The sequence below is a fragment of the Pelodiscus sinensis genome, chromosome 2 (genome assembly GCF_049634645.1).
Source record: "Pelodiscus sinensis isolate JC-2024 chromosome 2, ASM4963464v1, whole genome shotgun sequence".
NCBI lineage: Eukaryota > Metazoa > Chordata > Testudines > Trionychidae > Pelodiscus > Pelodiscus sinensis.
In genome coordinates this window covers 159786880-159810436 of record NC_134712.1, presented here as the reverse complement: position 1 = coordinate 159810436, position 23557 = coordinate 159786880, and the positions used below count along the sequence as shown (strand labels likewise).

The window sequence follows — 23557 nt, the reverse complement described above, 5'->3', positions numbered from 1 at the left end:
AATTGCCTCCTCTGGGAATGAAGCCATGTGCTATGTGAATTAATTTCATTGAGTGCCCTCTTGCTCTCTAGTTATGGGCTATGATAAGAAGTAGAGACTAATTTGTTTTATGGCCTTTATAATTCTTGATGCCTCAATTAAGTTCCATTCTTTTTTGGTTTTTGTTTTTTTTTAAATCAGGTTACACAATCCTTGTGTTTCCAATCTTTTGTAATATGTCATATATGAAAATACCACTGTATCTCTTAACTACCTGAGTTCCTCTTTTCTGACTGCTTCAGGCTCAGCAAATTTGACCAGACTTTCCAAGTGAAAAACCAAGACACCTATCACAGTATGTAGGAGGGAATAGGCTGTGATAACATCTATGTGAGTCAGAGACCAAGACAATGGAGGCTTTTGGTAGCTGGGAAGGAAGAGGAGAGAAGAAAGGAGGGTAACTCCTCCATGTTTAGTCAAGCAACATTTCCTCCAGACTCCTTCCTGGCCACACCTTCTTCTTAAAAAATTAAAACTGTAAAGTCACAGTGAAAGATGGTGATAATAGCATCTATCCTTCTGCACTCCTTCATTGTTTTCTCTCAGTTCAGATGCTTTGTGGCCTGTGCCTTTAATTTAAGATTCATCTCCTCCAAGTCCTACTTGAATTCTTCATCTTCTACTTTTAATTGCCATCCTCCTCCTTTTTTTTTCTCCTCCTTGAGGTTTTTTTTGCTTCTGTTTGCTATTTCTTTGCCCATTCCTCCCACTTAATGCAACACTCATTCACTCTGAGTTCGGTGCCTTCCTCTCCCACAACTCAGACATATCTCCCCCATTCCACATCCATCACTCAACCTCGGAGAAGGAAAACATGGCTGTTGGATTGCTCAGGCACTACAGCAGTCTGGATATGGAAGCAGTACAGTTTAGCTATTGTGATACCTGGATTTCAGCACTGCAACTCAGGGAGGACAGTACTGCTATTTCTTGCTGCCCCTCCCCCCACAGAGCAAGTGAGTATGGATGAGCTACAGACAGCTGACTGACAACTCCGTGAAGTGGGTTGTAACCATGAAAGCTCATGACACTATATGTATATAATTTGTTAATCTCTATGCCCTGGTCTACACAAGGGAGTTATTTCAAAATAACGCCCCCCCCTTATTTCAAAATAATAAGTGGAGCAGCCACACTACCAACCCTGTTATTTCAAAATGAGTTGGTTATTTTGAAATCTGTACTCCTGCTTTCCTCAGGGAATAAGCTTATTTCAAAATAGTTATTTTGGGACTTATTCTTTTATATTTAGTTATTTTGAAATGATTTCCTAGTGTAGACATGCCCTAAGGTGTTATAAGACCACTCTTTTTTCAGTTAATTTTAAAGTAAGTATCCTGAATGTTTGCAGCCCAACTCATGATCTGTTTAATGTTTGGAGACGGGTGGTGTAATGCAGTTTTTCCAGAATAAACTTTATATCTAAATGGTGACACACAAACAAAACAAAAATCTCTACAGAATACAGGAAGATCAATTAATTCTTTCCTGATTATTGCAAATTCCCATGAAAGGAATATTTCTTTAAAATTCATCGTGCTTATTTAAATGACGTGTTAATAAGGCTCTGATCTAGCACTTGCATCTGCCGGGTCAGATTGTGATTCTATACACATAGCCCCATTTACCAAATCAGGGCTCACATTTGTTAGTACACCAAGACCTTTTTATTAGTACTATATGGAGATTAGATTACAGTCAAATTCATTTCTGGCAAATGTCCATTAACTCTTCTGGCTTCACCCAAGATATGTGAAACCTTTAATGTTTAGTTTTTTGCAGTCCTATGATTTCTATGAAGAATCTAACCCTCAAAGGAAGTATTTCCATTTGTTTTTCTGCTAGATATCTCAAGTAAAAGAAACTCTAAACATTTCCACTTGCCCCACCAAAAATTAAAAACAAAAAGTATGGCCTCTTATCTATGTGCCTATTTGACTGTCATCATCATAGTATTTGCATACCTGTATGCTAATATACAGTATATAAATGTGTTCTCTTTGAAAAATGGTTTGAAAAGTTGAATAGAAAAATACAGAAAATGACTTAAAAGTGACCTGCTCTATTCTCCCTGTGTAAATTACTGTCCAACCAGTTTGTCAGTATTAAAGCTGTCAAGTGCTAGTGCTGACAGAAGATGCCATACCTTAAATGACCCTGCAAAGTGAAAATCTTATTATCTGCAGAGACAGCTCTTGGAAGTCATAAAGCACAATAGGAAAAAAGTAAACTGGCTCAGTGTAATAGAACATGAAAATCAATGTTCGAGATAGCTTCCTCAAGGCAAACACTTTCATCTTTTGAGGACATTTGACCAAACGTAACATCATTCTCTGACTGCTTCTGATATCTGCATGGGGAAAAAAGAGAGAGAGAGAGAGAGAACATTTGTCAGGTTTAAGCAATCTGTTTGAGGGAGGAAGAAACTGTCTGAGACCAGTTTAATCCTAATGCAGCCATGCTGTCACTTACCAATATGCAGTCAGTCAGAGTGATAGTGTTTTCCCTTCCTCTGTCTTTTTTCCCCACCAAAACTGCCCTCATTCGGTTGGAAAGGGATCAGGTGCTTTTGCGGAAAGTACAGTTTAGTCACTCAATTTAATTTGCAGGTGAGTTATTACAAGGCCTCTGTATATTTTTGGCCCATATTTGGTGATCTTTTTAAAGCCTAAAATAAATGTGGAGCCAGATGGGTGTTTTTAAAATCTCTGCTTGACATAGCCTGGTTAACAAGAAATCACTTTTTAATTATAAAGTACATGCTGGACAAGTTGGAAAGGAGTGTTGTGTTGTGGTTAAAGCAGGGTACTGAGTCAAGATTTCTGCATTCTATTTGCAAATCTGCCACTGTTTAACCTTTTGGTACATTGATTTCCCAATCTGTAAAAAATGTCTATAATCATTTGTAGGTAAATTAGAAAGATTAAGGATATGAATTCAATTCCTGAATATTCCACAAACTTCCTACACAATCCTGCACAAGTACCTCAGCAGGGATGCTTGGTTTTACCCATCCTTCTCCTGACATTATTTACATTGCACATTCTTTGGAAAGTGTTTAACTGGTTAGCCAATTAAACTAGATTTTACATCACTAGCAGGATTTTATCATTTGACTTTCCTTCAAATATTGTCTTTCATCTATTGTAGTCCCTGTATATTTTTTTAAAGGAGATGAGCCCATGAAAGCTCATGATACCAGCTACATTTTTATTAGTCTCTAAGGTGCTGTAGGACTATTTGCTGTTTTTTAAGTTTTATCAGCATCTGCGTCACTCTGCAAGAAGGTTGTTACCCTACCCCTTTCCCTTTACTAGGGGATATCAGAGCATCCCAGCAGGACAGGGTGATGGGGTGCCCCAGAGGGCAGGTAAATTTCCTCAGTGATATGATCAGCATATTGGGTGATTGTCTCATGAGCATCTCTGTGATCACAAAATGGTTGGCATTTCACTTCAGTATGACTGAGTAAATGCCGATATGAGAACAAGAACACTAATTCCAATAATAGAAGTTCAAAATCCCATGGATGAAACCTAGAGCGTATTGAGATGGATAAGAAATTGACTTGAAACGGGGAAAAAATAAGGCTTTGTTTTTGATAGATGGGACTTTGCAACCTACTGCTGTACTTGGCACCAGTTTCTAGCATTCTCAGTAGAGTTCAGCCAACTATCATAACAAACAGGTTCTGCAGTGTACTATTTGCAGGTTGAATCTTTATGACTGAACAAGATTCAGCCTATGAGTTGCTTGCAAAACATTTGTTGTGATTATTCCTTCCTATATTTCATCTGCACAATTCTGTATTTGAGCAACAGCATAGGTTTTAATATTAGAATGTAGGTTAGTCACCTAAGACACGTGGTATTTTTGGATGGATGATTTTGATTGGATGATTGAAACTTTAAAACTATGTTTCCTTTTGACATACATTTCATTTTGCTATGAAACAGATTTTCCTTCGTGATTAAGTGAACTTTGGCTGTAGCCTGAAATTTGCTTTCCATGAACATATGTATGTTTAAAGAAAACATGTTTGGAAAATGTAATACAGAAAAGGGCTGTAACAGCTCAGTACTAAATTGTATTTAGAATTGTAAATAGTTACAATGGCCAAAACATTCAAAATCAGAAACCTCACGTTAATCTCATAAATCTATATTTAAGCACCTAAATAAGAAGCTTGTTGAGCACTTAGTGCTTAGTGGGTGGACCTCACTTTTAAAAATGAGGCCAAATGTTTAGATACTTATATATTATAGCTAGTTGGGAAACATGTTTTTTATTCATTTTCACTGACATTTTGGGAATGTTTTCCTGAAAAACTAAAAACCATAATGTCTACATTTTTTAGTTCAAACCTGAAAAAGCAGTTTTCAGTTGCTAACACAAAAACAGTGAAGACAGTGTTGGCTATTTTTTCAATGAAATCCCAGGAAGTTCTAATGAAAATAGAAATATATTTAATCTCCCTGTATTGTATGCCTTGTATAAAAGAGAAAGAAGTAAACATATTGGCTACGTCTACACTGGCCCCTTTTCCGGAAGGGGCATGTAAATTTCAGCAGTCATCGTAGGGAAATCCGCGGGGGATTTAAATATCCCCCGCGGCATTTAAATAAAAATGTCCGCCGCTTTTTTCCGGCTTTTAAAAAAGCCGGAAAAGAGCGTCTAGACTGGCCCCGATCCTCCGGAAAAAGTGCCCTTTTCCGGAGGCTCTTATTCTTACTTTGAAGAAAGAATAAGAGCCTCCGGAAAAGGGCACTTTTTCCGGAGGATCGGGGCCAGTCTAGACGCTCTTTTCCGGCTTTTTTAAAAGCCGGAAAAAAGCGGCGGACATTTTTATTTAAATGCCGCGGGGGATATTTAAATCCCCCGCGGATTTCCCTACGACGACTGCTGAAATTTACATGCCCCTTCCGGAAAAGGGGCCAGTGTAGACGTAGCCATTGGCTGTGTCTACACTGGGCCACTTATTCCAGAAAAGCAGCCGCTTTTCCGGAATAAGCTGTGAGCTGTCTACACTGGCCCCTTGAATTTCCGGAAAAGCAGTGACAATTTATTGTAAGAAATCAGCTGCTTTTCTGGAAAAACTACGCTGCTCCTGCTCGGGCAAAAGTCCTTTTTCCGGAAAACTGTGGCCAGTGTAGACAGCACAGTAGTCTTTTCCGGAAAAAAGCCCCGATCGCGAAAATGGCTTTTCCGGAAAAGCATCCTGCCAATGTAGATGCTCTTTTTCCGGAAGTACTTATAACGGAAAACTGTTCTGTTTTAAGCATTTCTGGAAAAAGGTGCCAGTGTAGACACAGCCATTAAGTGCATTGCTGAAAGCTCTCTTCCCCATAGACATTGTTTGGCTTTAGTGGCATTAAGATATAGAACTTGATGGTATTCAACAATAATCTTTGTTCTTAAAGTACATCTTTCATCTACATTTCCAGGATTATATACAATATTGAGACGTATATTTTTAAAACCATACTCATGAGGTGTCAAATACACATGTATGTAGAAGTGAGTGTATGTGCAAATCCTTGATTTATATGTGCAGATCATGAATTGTGCGTGTGCCCTTTCTAAAAATATGGCACATAAACACTGTATCTTGCCCACTGTCACCAGCATAGTGGTTGATATATCCACAATGTCTAGACTCTTATTAGGCCACATTACTACCATTTACTTTCCTCTTGAATCTGCAAAGGGAGTAGAAAGAGTGATCAGGACAAAAGTACAAGATGTGTTGAATAACTGGCAAAATCTAATTGAAAAATAAAACAGCAAGAATAAGGGAAGGCTTTATAAAAATTTGGAATAAATGTTACATTTGGAGATCATCTGTTTGGCTGACTTTACTTTGCGGGTACCAGGGAGCACTGTTTGGGGAGCGTTATGAACTAAAGGAACATTGTCAGCACTCTGCTCCTGTGTGATGACACTTCAGCACAAGGAGGTAGCAGATGTAGTAATTAAGTGTTCTCAAAAGGCTGTAAAATGAGTTGATTAAGTGAATTACTAGACCTAACAAAGCCACATCAGGATCAAGAGGCAATCGTGCATCTGGAAATATTAGAATTGACGGCACCTTGAAAGTCTCTTCTGTGCTGTCATGTACTGAAAATAAGTGACAAGCTCTAGTGTTAATATATCGCACAGAAGAAAAAAAAATCTGACATTCTTGTTTTAAACTCTGATAGAACCTTGTTCATTCGCTTTTTGATTATTTACAACCTCTCTATTTCTCACACACAAGAAAAGCAGACTTGTCTCACTTTTCAACAAAGATTTAATGACATTGTGTTAATGTTAAGGCTGTGTTTTCAATACAGAGACCATACCAGCATCCCTACAGCATAACCGTGTACAGGGCTACTCAACTTTGGAAGCCCCGGGGGGAACAGTGATACTCACATCATATGCCAAGGGCCACAACTTAAATATGGTTGCATCTACCTGGAAATATATATGCAAATAGCTTCTTTCACACTGACGGGCATGAATACAAAGATTAAGCCATAAGCCATGGCGCCAGACCCAAATGCGGCTGATATGAGCCAGTCAGCACCTCTCTGGCTAAGCACCCAGAACGTCCCACAGTGCCCCAGCATCTCCTCCCTGGGGGCTAGAAATGCCAACACCCTGTACCTGTCTGTTCCAGCCAGCCCGTCCGCTTGCATCTTTCAATGCTCAGCCCACCTGGGAGATGCCTCGCCACTGTGGAACGTGCTCTCAGTGGAGTCCATGTTCAAAGGATCCCACATAAGGGCTGCGTGTTGAGCCCCACGTAAACCCAAACCACATTACAGGCCAGAAACATATAGGTCACGGGCCGCATGCAGCCCGTAGGCTGCATGTTGATAGCCCTGCTGTAGACAAAACCTACACAGATAGAATGGATTTATCCATCAGTGTAAGAACACTCATTCCACTAGTGACAGTAGCAAAGATGATTAAAGCATTCCTCTGCCAACCTAGTTGTATAAACATAAGGGGCTAAATTGAAATGGCTGAGCCTTTCAGGGTTGTGGATTATTTGCATCCCTGAGCTTCATAACAATATCAACCTACATTTTAAGTGTAGAACAGGCCTAAAACTCATGTAAATAAGACTGTTATTATCACTGTTCTATGTAGCCTGCTGCTCTTTCATGGATACTGGAGTTGTTTTGGAAAATGTATCGTACATAATACAAAAAAATCTTTCATCCATACGTCTCAAAGTATTTTACAAAAGTGAGTAAGCATTACTGTTTCAGTTTTAAAGACATTGTAACTGAGGCAGAGAAAGGATAAGCTATTTGCTCACTGGTCACACAGCAAGTTAATGAAAAGAACTAGAAAAATAGTTCTTACACTCAGTATCTCTGATTACTAGTTTTTATTCTCTTTCAGTTGGTCACAGATGCTTAAAACCCCACAAGAACGGGACCAGCATTTTCTGCAGATCTTGGCTTTCTACTGAAATTGCTGACAGCAACCCCTCTCTGTTCCATTCTGCTGCATCCTCACCTCCCACAGGACAATGTGGCAGTTCATGAACAGCTGTGCCACTGTGGGAGTGAATCCCAAGTAACTGATATTTGCAATTATGGCCTCCTCCAGAGAATGCCAAGCATCTGCAACTCCCATTGAAAGCAGTCTTCTATTCCACACGAGATCATAACCTTGACTTTCTCATTCAGAGAACAAAATCCCATTCAATTTCGGGCTCTCGTTAAAGATTGTTCCACAGTAATTTACATCCCTCATTTACTTTTAGTTTATTCCAGCTGTGTATTTTAGGATACTTCCCTAGTAGAGCCATTACATAGGAGACCCTTTGACTAAGCAAGAAACTGTTTTATTATTTGTGATTTCTCAGATTTATATTATGCACCAGATCATAGTCCAGTGGGAAGGGCTGGTGGTGAAACCTCAAAAGTTTTTTTCCAATCAAAAACAGAAAATGGTTTTCAGGTAATAATTTACTGATGACCTTGTTTCACTAACTAGTGGCTAGCCTGTTTATGAACGGCATCAGTTATTTATATTAGAACCCCAGAGTTAGGAACACCTTGGGAATGGAGTTTGTTCACTACTCTGAAATGTCATAACTCTGAACAAAATATTATGGTTATTCTTTCAAACGTTTACCCCTGAACATTGACTTAATTCAGCTTTGAAATTTTGCTGTGTAGATGAAAAATGCTGCTTTCCCTTTATTTCACTAGTTTACATTCAACACAATACTGTATGGCATTAGCTTTTTTTTTTTCCTGCTACTGCCTGATTGCATAATTCCAGTTTGAAATTGGTCAGTGTGGTTTACTGGTCAGTTCATAACTCTGGTGTTCATAACTCTGAGGTTCTACTGTATTAAGGAAACATGCAAAACAAAAACACTTCCTTGTAATTTCTTTTTCCATTAAATAAATAAAAAAGCGTTTTAAGCAACTGGAAGATGGTGATTTCTTAGAAAATGCCAGCTTTTTTATCGCTACCTTCTAGTGTAACCAGTGGCATATATTCTGAGTATTATTATTACGTATTTATTTGAATTACTGTAGTGGGTAGGAGACACAGTCATGGACTAGGAGTCTGTTGTGCTAGGCACTGTACATACACATAACAGAAAGACTGTCCTTTCCCACAGAAAATTCTTACCATGTAATGAATATGGTTTTAACAAAGGTTTTTGAACATCATTAATGATTTTTTTAGATGCTTTCATTTCTGGGTACCGAACCCAAGTCATCCTTTTAAAAGCATTGCATTTTCAAAGAGCTTCCTTGGCACTTTTTGAAAATTAGACTTCTTTAAGGTGTCTCAGGTTGGGCATCTAGAAATTCAGACACATAAATTCACTAGTAATTTTTAATCTTGGCCTTTGCTTGAGTCCATCTAGTTGGTGAAAGCCATTTCCTTATTGGCCTTTATTTTAAAAAACTCACTACCCTTTCCTGGGTCATATGTCAATTGTGTATGTATATGAGGACCACAAAATGGCATACATAAAAAAAAGTGAAAGAAATATATGGCATTTGAAAGGGGATGGCAAGATTCCTACCCCAGGAGACAATTTAGCCCACTTTCTTTTTTCTTATATTCTTAATTCTGTTACTTTTACTTGCTTTACAGCTTTTCCTGATTCCCTGCAGGCCAATGCTGACAGCTAAGCCTCTGTTTTATCTTGAACTGTTCAAACTTTGTCAAAAAAATGACGTACCCTGCTGCGTTTGAAAGTGGCTGTGTGATAGCAAAGACTAACCTACTGGTTTCTCAGGGTTCAGATGACCACCAGAGTTTGAGTGAAATCATGATGATAGCCCCAGAATAGCTTGCAGATTGTTAAAATATATGCTCTTTTACTGCTTCTGATGGAAGGCCAAGAAATTGAATTCACTTTTTTCTTATTCCATCTGAAAACAATTATCCAACTCCCATGTCACTGTCATGTCAATATCAAAGAAGAATATTAGGTCTTGACACCATTTGATAACACAGTCTTTTTGCTAGAACCACTTCTGAGCAAAGTCATGTAATTTGCATTGTCTATAGTTGTTCGGATTGTTCATTCAGTGGTCTTTGACATCTGCCATCAGACTTGACTGCTAGACATCCATGGTGTTTTTCAGTCACTGAACCTGCACAAATCAGCTTTACAACACACTGGTTTTACACCACATGATCTAATGGTTGTGACTATTGTATGATAAAATGCAGACATTCAGTGATCGTGGTACCATTTATGCCTCTAAGAATCAGGCTCTACTTAAGTTTCTCTTGTACATCTCCTTTTTCAATGGCTTTTATTTGTGCTGAAATTTGATAATACCACAAACAGCTTTCTATTACAAGATAAATGGAGACAAGAATTGTAGACCTCTCATTATGCCCTCTATAACTTTAAATAATAACATTCACATTGAACTTTTCATCTTCAGAGTGCTGTACTAGTGGTAACTCATCCTTGTGATCAGAAGTAAATATGTTTATCACCATTTTATAGATGTGAAAATGGAAGCATATAGGCCATATGTTTTCTCACCCAATGCTGTGGAGAATCTTGGGCCTGTGTATTGAAAACAACGAAGACTCAGCTTCACTCCTTCCTCTCTCAAGAAGGTGCTGCAAGAGCTGCACTTTAGTTCTGATCTTAGGGTCATTTTGGAAAGAGAAAGCAGTCCAGAACTTAATATTTGAAAGCAAGAGGAGGAAATGAACAGTCTCCTGTAAACAAAACTGGCACCGTGCAGGGCACAGACTGTTGTGGTGGTGTTTTGCAATTCATCTTTAAGTTTCTCATATCCTTAAAGTTACTGATCTGCTTAAGTGCTGGAGCAGAGCCTCCCTTCTTAATTTAGCTCAAGACCCAATGGGATGAATCTAAGGTGGTACCTTACACAATAGGACCTTGTTTGGGTTTAACACACATTGTTGTTTCCTTCTTTCCTATGTAAAAAGAACAGTTGTCATTGTTAAATTTGTATTCTCTCTAGCTAGTCCATTTCCAACTGACTTCAGTATTCTGTTATGGAATTTCTCCTGCTTAATACCTCCTACAACATATTGTCTGTGTCTAGACTACATGGCTCCATCGACGGAGCCATGTAGATGAGGGTTGTAGGCAAAGGGAAATGAAGTGGCGATTTAAATAATCGCCGCTTCATTTAAATTTACATGGCTGCCGCGCTGAGCTGACAAACAGCTAATCAGCTGTTTGTCAGCTCAGCACGCTAGTCTGGACGCTCCCCTGCCGACATCAAAGCCCTTTGTTGGCAGCCCTGTTATTCCTCATGGGATGAGGTTTACTGGGGTTGCTGACAAAGGGCTTTGATGTCGGCAGGGGAGCGTCCAGACTAGCGCACTGAGCCGACAAACAGCTGATCATCTGTTTGTCGGCTCAGCGCGGCAGCCATGTAAATTTAAATGAAGCCACGATTATTTAAATCGCCGTTTCATTTCCCTTTGCCCAATAAACAAATCTACATGGCTCTGTCGACGGAGCCATGTAGTGTAGACGTACCCATTGTGTCCTCTCAACTACTGCTAAAGTCAATGGGGTATAGGGAGGCACTCAGTGCTCTACAGGATCATTGTGTCAGTAATTTCTTGTGTAGATGTTCAAAAACATATACTATGATTGGTAATAGCACAGATAAAGACTGGATAACCTAGTGGATGGAATACTGAAAAGAGATTTAGGGTAACTGGGTTAAATTCTTGGCTCAGTCACAGATTTTCTGTGTGACTGTGAGCAATTCAGTTAATATCTTTGTACCTCACTTACCCATCTGTAAAATACTTGCTTATCTCACAGGTATGTTGTGAGGCTAAAGTCTATTACTGATTCATATAGTGATGGTTGTGAGGGCCATATTGATACGTAGACAGATTGGCTAATGACATAATTAAAGACCCATTGATGAACAAAAATAAGAAGTCACAGGTCATCTTAAGAGAAGTTAACTTTAGCAAATTAAAAGTTGTAAATTGATATGTCTGCCTAGACGCATGACAGATGGTAATGTTGCTTCTTCACTGTTGTAAGACAGGAAAGTGTTTCACTATTGTAGTCTATAGGCAGTATTTTTTAAATAATGACTTGTTCATTCAATGTGAAAAAATCTGTACATTAAAATATTTTTTTCTCTTCTCCTCTTACAGCTCATGGCCAATGCTATCCTTTTTGTCAGTGTAAACTTATATGGGCTCTTTGTGAGGATTTTGACGGAAAGGTCTCAGAGAAAGGCATTTCTTCAGGCCAGGAACTGCATAGAGGACAGGCTACGGCTGGAGGATGAAAATGAAAAACAGGTCAGTTTAAAAGCTCTCTTGCTTTAGTTCATCATTCTTTGTTATCATTATAGATACATGCACTGTAGGCTGAGAGAATGATTCATGAAGAAAGGTCTTTAACTACTTCATTGATAGGGGAGTTTCTCTGTTTTGCGTTTTACTCCTGATCTGCTACAAAAATACAGTATGCAGGGATAGCCACATAGTTACCATTAGCACCCACACACCAAAATGAAAAATGTCTAGGCTGAGGGAAAAGGTAACAATTTATGCAATATAAAAATCATATTTTTATTTGCATGTGAAATATAAGGTAGATGTCATACATCCTGTAAAAAAATCTCTCTTTCCTAGGAATATGTCTACACTTCTCATTAATATTACTGAAAGTTATGATAAAACACTCTTTATGGGGAGAATATACTCCAGTGTTGCAGCCAAACAGTTTGGACTGCAATCCATTCCTCCACTCATTCAAAAATAATACTGTTTTTAGTATATTTTACTTAAAACTATAATGGTCAGCCTTTGCCATTGACACAGAAAGAAGGTTTGATAAAGAAAAACACTGCTCAGAAAAACTCATAATTACTTACATAACCCCTTTTTTCCTCCCTGGGGGTATGTCTACACTACAGCACTAATTCAAACTAACTTAATTCGAATTAGTTAATTTGAACTAAGCTAATTTGAACTAGTGCATCTAGACCTAAAAACTAATTTGAATTAGTGTTTTGCTAATTTGAACTAGCATGTCCACATTGAGTGGACCCTGAACCGAAGCTAAGGCTGGCAGGAACCAGTGCTGGCAGGGCATCAGGTTAGGATTTAGAATATGGAGCTGCTGCCTCAGGCTAGCCGAGGGCTGTGCTTAAAGGGACCTGACCCCCACCCCGGACAGACAGTTCTCAGGGTTCCCCGCTTGCTTGTCTACCTCGATAAGGAACAGCAAAGCAGTACTGTTTTGGAGTGCCCTGAGTGTCTGCACTCGGCACATCACAGCACTCAGCCATCAGTCCAGCTGCACTTGCTGCAGGCTGCCATCCGGGAGGGTCAATCAGGGGGCTGTCAAGATCCAGGAGGCCCTGCAGGAGAGCTTTCACCCTGAAGAGCCTGCAGAGCCACCCCAGTCCTCCCATCAGGGGCTTGTGCCCCATTCCTCCCTCACCTCCTTCCATTTACCCCTCACTAGCCCCCCTTCCTGATGTAAAAGATAAAGGACATGTGTTTTCAAAAATAGAAACTCTCTTTATTTAACAAAACTGGGAGGGGGGATTAACCTCTGGGGATACTGGGAAAAGGAGGTGGGAGAGGGGAAGAGAGAGGGTGGGATAAGGGAGGGGGAAAGGGTTCAGGAAACTAAAATGATTAGGGGTTTGGAACAGGTCCCATATGAAGAGAGGCTAAAGAGACTGGGACTTTTCAGCTTAGAAAAGAGGAGACTAAGGGGGGATATGATAGAGGTCTATAAAATCATGAGTGGTGTGGAGAGAGTGCATAAAGAAAAGTTCTTCATTAGTTCCCATAATATAAGGACTGGAGGGCACCAAATGGAAATGAATGGGTAGCAGGCTTCAAACGAATAAAAGAAAGTTGTTCTTCACAAAGCAAATAGTGAACCTGTGGAACTCCTTGCCACAGGAGGCTGTGAAGGCTAGAACTATAACAGAGTTTAAAGAGAAGTGAGATAAAGTCATGGAGGTTGGGTCCATGAAGTGATATTATCCAGGGGGTAGGAATGGTGTCCCTGGCCTCTGTTTGTGGAATGCTAGAGATTGATAGCATGAGACAAATGGCTTGGTCATTGTCTTTGATCCATCTCCTCCAGGGTAGCTGGTGTTGGCCGCTGTCGGCAGACTGGCTACTGGGCTAGATGGACCTTCGGTCTGACCCAGTACGGCAATTGTTATGTTCTTATGTTCTAAGCTCAGGGCTCAGGGTTGGGGGGTCTCACTGAACCAACTTGATTTTCATGCAAACCTGCTCCTGGGTTCGCATGTGGCCTTTGGTGGCCAGGCTGGCAGCTATCCTGCCCTAGATGGCCACTCTCCTGTGCCTAGTGCAGAGATTGTAGATGTTGGAGGCCTCCCCCCCAAACCTGGATGAAGTCCACGATCTCCGCACTAGACCAGGCAGGCACCCACCTCTTGCAGCCCCGGGCAGCCTCTTGGGAGCCGGCAGCCTGGTCCTGGGAAGAGGCGGAGGGCTGGGTGGCAGGGGGTGGCTGGCTCATGCCGTGCCAGGTGCAGGGTCTGCTGGCTGGGTGCTGGCAGGCTTGCACGTGGCACGGGCACTGTAGCCAGCCCGTGGCCCTTTAAGGGCTCCGGGGCCGGGTGGGGGGCAGAAGAGTTTCCCTGGGTTGGCCCAGAGTGGCCACCAGAGCAAGCTGGGAAGGGCTAGCCTCCAAGTAGTTTTAATTAAGTGGCTACACAGCCCTTAATTTGAACTACTTAATTCATACTAGGTGTTAGTCCTCATAGAATGAGGTTTACTTAGTTCGAATTAAGTGCTCCGCTAGTTTGAATTAAGTTCGAAGTAGTGGTTTGCATGTGTAGCGCCTATGAAATTTAATTTGAACTAATGGCTGTTAGTTCGAATTAACTTTGTAGTGTAGACATATCCTCGGTTACTCGGAGCAGGTCACACTCACAGGTGTGTCTGGTCACCTGATGGTTTTAACCTAAAAGGAGATCCTGAGTACCCCAGTGGTGATGTTGTTTAGTTGGGGATTCCTTATCTACCTCCTCGCAGCGTTCCCTTGTTCATAAAGAATATACAGTGGCGATGCCTCCACATGGTTGGCCCTGTACACACTTAACGGTGTTCCTTGGGAGCCTCCAGGAATACAATTATTCCAGCAATAATTTGGATTTAGCTCCAGAACAACAATTACAAATTATAAATAATATACATCTCATTGATTACATTAGAATGAACACACCTTTACTTAACTTAAAGAAACAGGGTTTAACAGATTAACAGTGAATAAAATCAATTAACAAGAAGTAATAGGAACTTATCTAGCTGGCATTTGCACTGCCACCATTTATCCCACCCCAGAGTGTGCACTCCTCTGGACTCAGAGTCCCAGACACTTGCTTGCGTGAGTGCGCTTGAAGATCTGTAGCTGGAGTGGAGGTTCTCTGTAGATTGTGGGTGTGCTAGTCCAAGCTGTGCAGCCAGCTCCAAACTCCCTCTGCCACTGAAGCAGGCTCCACCAAATGCCAGCAGTTCTGGTTCCCTGGGTTGGACACTCTGCCTCTCTTTGGACCCAGAGTTAGTCTAAACCCAGGCAGCACTTTCCCAAAGAGCCCATTTACTTACAGCCTCTTTTTGTGTGCTGATTGTTGTGTAGTCCTTTTGAGCCACAGGCACAGCCAGACTCTCTCTCCTCTAGGGAAATCAGCTGCCCCAGAAGCAGCCTGCTAGATCCAAGTCCCAAAGGCTCTCAGATCCAGGATGTTGCTGCAACATAACAGCTCCTGGACTGGATAAGGCTCCTCCAAAGCAGCCTGGCTCCTCTGTGCCCCCCCAAAAATGGAGAATCCCAGACTCTGAGACCCTCTCTCCGCATGCCTTCCCTTCCTGGTTTCCTCAAGCGCTCATGAGAGTTGTAGTCTCTAGGGCTAGATTGCTGCACACAGGATCCTCCTAGAAAAAGCCAGAAACACCTTTAATAAAGGGACTACACTTATTGCTTGATTCAGATCCCTCCAAAGTCAATCCCTCCAAAGTCAGTCTGTGTTTCTATTGACTTCAGTGAACTGTAGATCAGGTCTTTGTTGTGGTATGACCTCATTATCATTGGAGGATACGTAGGGCTATATCCTGAGCTTGTGTAAACTGATGTCGTTTCTTTGCCTTCTGTGGAAATATGGCACCATATGCCAACTGAGGATTTGGTACACAGGCTGAACTCATGATTATACAGCTCTGATCCAGAGGAATACACATATAACTCTGAGCCTGTGAGTTGTTCCATTCTAGTCTGTGAAGCTGCTCATCTGTTTGAAAGGACACACACTTAAGTACCGTACTGAATCAGGACTACTTATGGCATACACTTACTGTAAAGGAAAATGTACCATGGTATACTTAAGAGATTTGCCCAAAATGAAGTCTTTTCTTTGAACAATGTGGGGGGTAGTTAGATCCAAGCTGCTCCTTTGTCCTAGTTTTAATTTTATGAAACAAAACTCACTCTGGTGAGATTCTGAAAAATCAGATCTTCTCCCGACCCTGTCACTGGCCCTTTCTGTTTGAAACACAGCCCATAACAGGGACCATAGGTACAGACATTTAGGGCTAGAAGCGTCCTCAAGAGTCATCTAGTCCAGCCACTGTACTGAGGCAGGATCAAGTACACATCCACCATCCCTAACTGTTTTTTGCCCAACCCATTCTGAAAAATGTCCACTGTTGAGGAATATTCTATAACCTCCTTTGACAGCCTATTCCATTGCTTAACTACTCTTATAGTTTCCTAATGTCTAGCATAAATCTCTCTTGCTGCAGATTAAGGCCATTACTTCTTCTCCTCCTTTCAATGGGCATGGAGAACCACTGACTGCCAACATCTCTATAACAGTCCTTATTATATTTGAAGATTTGATATCATGTCTGGGATTGCCACAAATGGGGATTGTGAAGGAGCGAGGGTTGCAAACCTATTATGGAGGGCTTACAGAATTGCCAGGCTCATTTCTATGCTGTGTTCAGAGCTAAACCCTGAAGGCAGCACCCATGGCGCTCCTGCAGTTGCAGGAAGTTCCCAGAGCTGAAGGCATGTTTGAGCTCTTATCAAGAGTGTCTGTGCAGTTCTGTCCCTCCCCAGCCCAGCTAGAGTGAGGTGCCCCCTGGCTGGGGTGATTCGAACACTATAAGGAGATCAGGAGGACTTATTTCATAGTCCATAATTGTGTTTTTTTGTGGCTGCGAAATTGGTAAGGCCCTACTCATCAGTTAGATATTTCAAAACCTGTTGTCATTTTTGTTGTTCTTCTCTGAACTCTCCAATTTGTCCACATCTTTCCTAAAGCATGATTCCAGAATTGGACACAGCATTCAGCTCAGATGTTACCAATGCTGAGTAGAGGGGCAAATTACCTCTCATCTCTCACATTCAACAGTCTTGTTTAAACAGCTCAGAATGATAATCACCTTTTTGTAAATCTATCACTTCATTGACTCTTATTCAACATGTGGTCCATTATAATCCCTAGATCTTTTTCAGCAGTACTGCTATCTAGCCAGTTATTCTTCATTTTATAGCTGTGCATTTGATTGTTATTACCTAAGGGTACATTTAGACAACATGCCTCTGGCGACAGAGGCATGTAGATTAGACTACCCGACATAGGAAAATGAAGCGGCGATTTAAATAATCGCCGCTTCATTTAAATTTACATGGCTGCTGCGCTGAGACAATCAGCTGTTTGTCGGCTCAGCGCGGTAGTCTGGATGTTCCGCAGTAGACATCAAAGGCATTTGTCAACCTCCCACGAGGCATCCCTGGGAGGCAGACAAATGCCTTTGATGTCGATCGCGGAACGTCCAGACTACCGCATTGAGCCGACAAACAGCTGATCATCTCAGTGCGGCAGCCATGTAAATTTAAATGAAGCGGCGATTATTTAAATTGCCGCTTCATTTTCCTATGCCGGGTAGTCTAATCTACATGCCTCTGTCGTCAGAGGCATGTAGTCTAGACATATCCTAAGTGAAGTACTTTGCTCCTGTTTATGTTTGTTTTCATCTAGTTGATTTCAGACCAATTCTTCATTTTTTTTCAAAGTCCAATACTATTGTTCAAAGTGCTAGCAATACCTCTGGGTTTGGGACCATCTGCAGGTTTTATGAACATGCTCTCCACTGCATTATCCAAATTATTAATGCACATATTGAATAGCACCGGACCCAGAGCTGAAACTTGAGAGACTCCACTAGGCACAGCTTCCCAGTTTGACAGAGGTCCCTTGATAACTACTCTTTGAGTACAACCTTTCAACCAGTTGACCCACCTTACAATAATTTCACCTAGATCACATATTCCTAGTTTACTTATGAGATTGTCATGAGGAACAGTGTCAAGGGCCTTACTAGAATCAAGGTATATAAATCTACTGCTTCCCTCTCTCTTCTAGGCCAGTAACCTTGTCAAAGAAGGAAATGAGGTTGGTTTGATAGTATTTGCTCTCAGCAAACTCATGGTGGCTATTTCTTACAACCCAGTTAGCCTCTAACTGCTTACAAATTGTTCTAAAAATGCCTCCCACTGATTCTGTGGTTTATAATAGATCCCCTACCATGATACCACCCTTATTTCCTCCTTTTATATTTACCCAGAGACTTTCAGCTGGTCATTCTCTCATCTTCTTATGGACCTTAGTATATACATGAAATATATATGTTCTTGCTGTATAATATAATGTCTCTTCCCTTTGTTCATCCTGTCCTTCCTGAAAAAGCTCTCTATACCAATATTCCAATTGTTAGATGTATCCCACCATGTTTCAGTGATGCTACTTAAGTCATCATTTAGCTTAAGTATCAATATTTCAGGTAATGTCTGTTCATTCCCCATACTCCTTGTATAACCTTAGATAGATGTACCATGTGAGTATTTTTGTGCATGTGTATATGTATTTAAATAACACATATATGGACACCTGATTCCACTTTGGAAGTTTGGATAAAATGTGACCTTCATTCAGATCACCCTTTGCTTTGGTTATGATTTTACAAAGATTAAACCCATATGAAAAGGGAGGAGAGTTTTCAGTGTCTGGCATTTAGACCCCCAAGTCACAATGAAATTCAGCAGGACTTAGATGCCTAACTCTTGTTTGTGTCTTTTAAAAATCTGCTTTTGGGTTCTCAAGCCAAAGTACCATTTGTTCTGCCCCACCCTAGTTATTTGATAGGTGTCTTTCATATCTATTTGTAAATAAGCAAAACAAACTCCTCAAAAACTACAGACAAAATAAAGGTAGTTGTTCTGCTTTTAAAGTAAGTTGTGTAATAAATATTTGACTAATAAAATATGCATGTACTTCAGTACACTGAGCATCTTACATTGTTCACTTTAATACATTTCCGGAAGTTACTTTATGCAATACAGTATACAGTGGTGAAAAGCAATAGTTTTCTAATGAATAGTACCTTCAAACAACTGTTGTGACCTCTGCTCTTGCTTTTAAATGAAGTAAAAACTCCTCTAAAATGGGAGGGGGAACCCCAAATCCCTCTCCGCCCCCCCCAACCCAACCCAGACCTAATTATAAGCTACAATACTGTTATAAAGCTATTATGGCCAAATGCTGCCCAAGTTTCCAGTTGATAACACCCTGAGACCTCATCATCAAGCAATTTAGTCCCACTCAGAACTTTAGGTCAGTTAAAAAGTGTAGAGGCGGGAATACAATGATATTAGTGAAGTACTTTGCCACATATAATTATCCTAGTACCTTCATTTGGTGAATTACAAATATTAAATGTAAAAAAAAGTATTAATACTTTTAATCCAAATGCCCTGACCCAAATACTGTAGCTTTTTTACATTACGAATTTGAAACAAAAACGTTAAAACGTTTTCCCTGATGTTTCTATGTATGTCATTAATGAAACAGCAAAATAACCCCCCTTCCTATTGACTTTTGAACACACACGACTTTTCAGATTTAAAATGGTCACTTTGTGAAAACTGAGACTGCAGCTGTGTCTATCTGTAAGGGACATTTCCTCCTTTGTGGATTTCCTTCTCTGTGAGATTTCCTCCTGATACTACATCTGCAGTAGCAGACACACATGATAATTTTGGTAAATCTGTTTATAACAGGGAAAGCTAAGATTTCTCTTTTTTTGTACACCACATGCTCAGAAAGTCAGCATCCCCTGTGTTAGGAGCAGGCAAGAAAATATTTGAAGCAGGGTGATTTAAAAAAATAATAATTTCCCATTTACAACTTTTTTGCTGCATGCCATTAAGTCAGATAAATTATCTCATTGGTATGGCAGCATGCTTTCATTATGCTGCCAGATGGAAGGCTAAGGTTTAAAAACAACCACTGAATCCAAGGCTCTGGGTCAAGAAAGACTAAGCACATAAGAGAATAACTGTGATCAGCCTCTTGGGAAAATCATGCTGCTCCTGTTATTCATAAATCTCAGCAGCAATACTATCCTTTCCATAGCAAGAAGCTGAATGTAAATATTGTGATCTCCTCCCTTCAAAAAAATGCAACACTCTCCATGTCTGAAGGGGATACTGTGAGGCTAAATCCACTATTAATTATGCATTTGATGTTGGGTGAATTTCTATGATCAATTTTATGCAGAAAGTCAGAACAGTTAATCCTAATAGTCCCTTCTAGCTGTAAAAATCTCTGCATCATGAAAACAGAATACTCTTCCTTGGCATCATGAAGGGAACAAAATAATGATGTTCACAATTGTAGGCTGTCACTGAAGTTTTAGTTGTAGCCTGTGGTTTTCTGAAAAATCTGTCCCTTTTATTTTGAGTTGGGTTTTATCATTGTCCATTTGGCAAAGAGAACCTGCATTGTAAACTGATGTGCTAACCGAGGCTTTCAGAGGAAAAAAAGTCTCTAGCCAACCATAGTAAGCACCAAAGATTTGAACATCCCCATTCTCCATTCCAGTGGACCATTCACACACTTATCTTATTTCCATCTCAAGCAGCCTGTTGGCTGCCTCTCCCCCACATTGCATCCTACTCCTTGTCTCCCTCCCATTTTGCAAGGTAGAGGAAGGTGTGTGTGGATGTGGGGGAAGGTTGCTGGTCAGGACAGTGGCAATTATACAGATTTCCATTGTAATCAGTTAGGCCCCACACCTGCAAACACTTATGCACATGTTTAAGTCTAAGTACCATGAGTAGTAAATCCCAAGGTTACTCATGATAGTAAAGATAAGCATGAGCATAAGTGTTTGTGGAAGTAGGGCCTTAAGTTGACCCTCCCTCCCTCTGCAGGTTTGGTATCCTACCCCACTTTGCTCACCAATGCAACTCACTATGGAAGGTGCATGTGATTGAATTAATATCCATATTCATTTTACAATATAATGTGATCACTAGGGATCCATTGGTAGGTAGAGAAATGTCTAAATTAGCTGAAAGAGTCCCATAGCAAAAGGTGGGGTTTTCATATAGCACTGGTATCCAGAAGCATAGAACAAAACAAAAGCAACACTCGAGACATCTTGTATCAATCTGTAAACTCTATTATCAAAGCATTTAATTGCACTGTAATTGTACTTGCACTATAATTTTTTTTACAAATTATAAAATAATTGTAACAATCTTTTATCATATTAAAAATACAGAAAACCCAAGAAATTCATAAAAGAACATTACTCATAACTCCTGTCATGTTAGGCACTTTAACATTACATTTGCTGTTTAATTCCACCCCAATAGCACACTGACATTTAAACAAAAAATCAGCTTTCAACCATTATCTGGCACAAGGTCTCAGAGCTATGCCAAGTAAACAGATTTTAAAGCCTATAAAATATAATACATGAACTCTAGTTCCCAGGCGCAGGTCTCATTTAAGCTAATGTCTCTATTAATGTCGTCCCAATTGCATAAGGCAGGCTCCAGTTATTAATAATTGATATGATGTAGAAGAGAGGTTTTGAACTATTCTTTATTCCACTATCTTTTTCATAGATGTGTCGAAATATTTAAGGCAACTAAAATGAAATGATCTCTTAATTATCCTAGTGGAGTCTTGGCTGGCTCATTGTAGGTTGAAGAGATGAACAAAAACAGTTAAATTAAAATTTCCTTTTTGATACTTCAACAGGTACAGGGGATTCAGTGATTAAACACAGTATAGTTCCTGGGAATTTTCAGATGTGTTCTCCTTTACCAAACCCTCAGTGAATAAGAAAAAGGATTGCATTGGTGGGCAGGAGTAAAATGTAATTGTGCATACTGCATGTGGGTGAGCACAAATGAACGGTTCTCTGAGGGCATGTGACCATTCCACATGTTGCTTCTCCCTCCGCTCCCCTGAAACTCGATATGTATGTAGTCAAGATACACTAGGAACTACCTCTTCTTCCTTCTATTCTCTGTCCTGAGATGATCCAGCCCCCTGCAGAGCTTGCAGGCATCCCTGCCTGCCTGAACGATCCTGAATCAATTTACCAAGTGTTCAAAAAAAGGCCAATAAAAGGGGCAACATTGTTAGGATGGACAGTCCCCCAGGCACCATCATGATGGGTGGTGCAGGGGTGGGATGGTGCTTGGATCTCGATCGTCTCAGTTAACAAGATGTTGGAGAATCGTCAGTTTTTGTTGGAGCAGAGAATATGGCACTCCCACATTACATTCTCCTTGATGGGTACATAGGAATCAGCTGCTATTTCAGTGCTCCCTCAGCTGCAGGAGGGTCTGCCCACTCCTTTCCCACTCTCCCCCACACAACTACCAGCTGGCAACCTTCAATCATGCCCAGAGTTCTTGGGCTGGATGGGACCCCACCATTGAGAACAGGAGCTGTGCTCACTCGCAGCTGTGCCCCACCCCCCAAATCACCTCAGTGACTGGGCTGCAAAGCAAGCTCTGGGAAATGCTAGGATTTCAGCAGGAAGGAAGTAGCAGGAGCCCATAGCAGGGGGGAGGAACTCAGACATCAGCCAGCTTTCCTGCAGCTTCCTCTATCTATTTTTTTGAGCTAAAACAGTAAAAATTGTTCAAAACATTGTAAATTCTGTAAAATGTTGCATATTTTACCAAAATAACACAGTGTAATCATGCAAAATCTTGACGGGAATGAGGGTTCAGAAAGGAAATGAGGGAGAGGGAAATAACTGCTGGGAAAGAGCCTGGGTGTGAACACGGAAGGTTGTTGGGTGTGAATAGAATAAGTTTACAGTAGGATTTATTGGGGGCAGGAGATGTTAGGGAGTCTTCTGCATGCAGACCTGTGGCTGACCCATAAGCTCTCTCATTCAGTCAGGCACATCTGCCCCGTCCTTATGTGGTCAAAGTGCCCCACTCAGTCACTTCTTCTATCACTATGTGGCCCTGCACCCCAACTCTCATTCAGCCCCAGTTTGTCTCCCTGTTAGCCCTTATGATGCTCCTATAGAGTGAATGGCAAGAGATAGGAGCTTTACAATGTGATCCATCGAGTCAGCATGCTAAGTGGGGGCCACCTGAACTGGCCAATGGGATGCCGATGAGAGAGAACCCAAAGCCCATGCTGAAGGGAGGTACCTGTCTCTGCTAGCGATCCACAAACCAGGAGAAGATAGGTGCTTATCTGCCTACATTGCATTTAGAATCTGATACAGTGGGCATGCTCAGAGGCCACCGAAATGCACAGTGGTGAGAGGAGAGGCGGTCCTTCCTTATAGCATTTAGCCCAGAGCACTCAGTTGGAACAGGGGACTCCACAAGTTCAAACCTCCCTCTGCCTGATATGAAGAAGGGATTTGAACTGAAATCTGCTATTTAGTGCAATTAATGTATGTTCTTATCTCTTTCTTTAAAATATCATTGGCTGTGAAGTAAGCTGGTATAGCTCCACAGAGTCTAGTAAGACAAAACCAATTTACATCAGCTGAAAACCTGGCCTTACTTGTGTTTCATATGTTCTTATCCTAGGAAATTATTCCAGTCCTTAATTCAGCAAGCAAGGTGTATTCTGGCAGATGTGCTTTACTTTGGATCAAAAATACAACAGCATAATTCCCAACATAT

The 23557-nt window shown here is 40.8% G+C and overlaps 1 protein-coding gene across 2 annotated transcripts in view; it reads left to right on the top strand.

The window, feature by feature from the left end:
* The window catches only part of ADCY1 (adenylate cyclase 1), a 757558-nt gene that overhangs the window by 557854 nt on the left and 176147 nt on the right, over positions 1-23557 (top strand). For both annotated transcript variants that reach the window (XM_075921702.1, XM_075921701.1), the window contains one exon: positions 11689-11838. In XM_075921702.1, the coding sequence (XP_075777817.1) occupies positions 11692-11838 (147 nt within the window). In that variant the 5' untranslated portion in view covers positions 11689-11691. The remainder of the gene's footprint in view (positions 1-11688; positions 11839-23557) is intronic.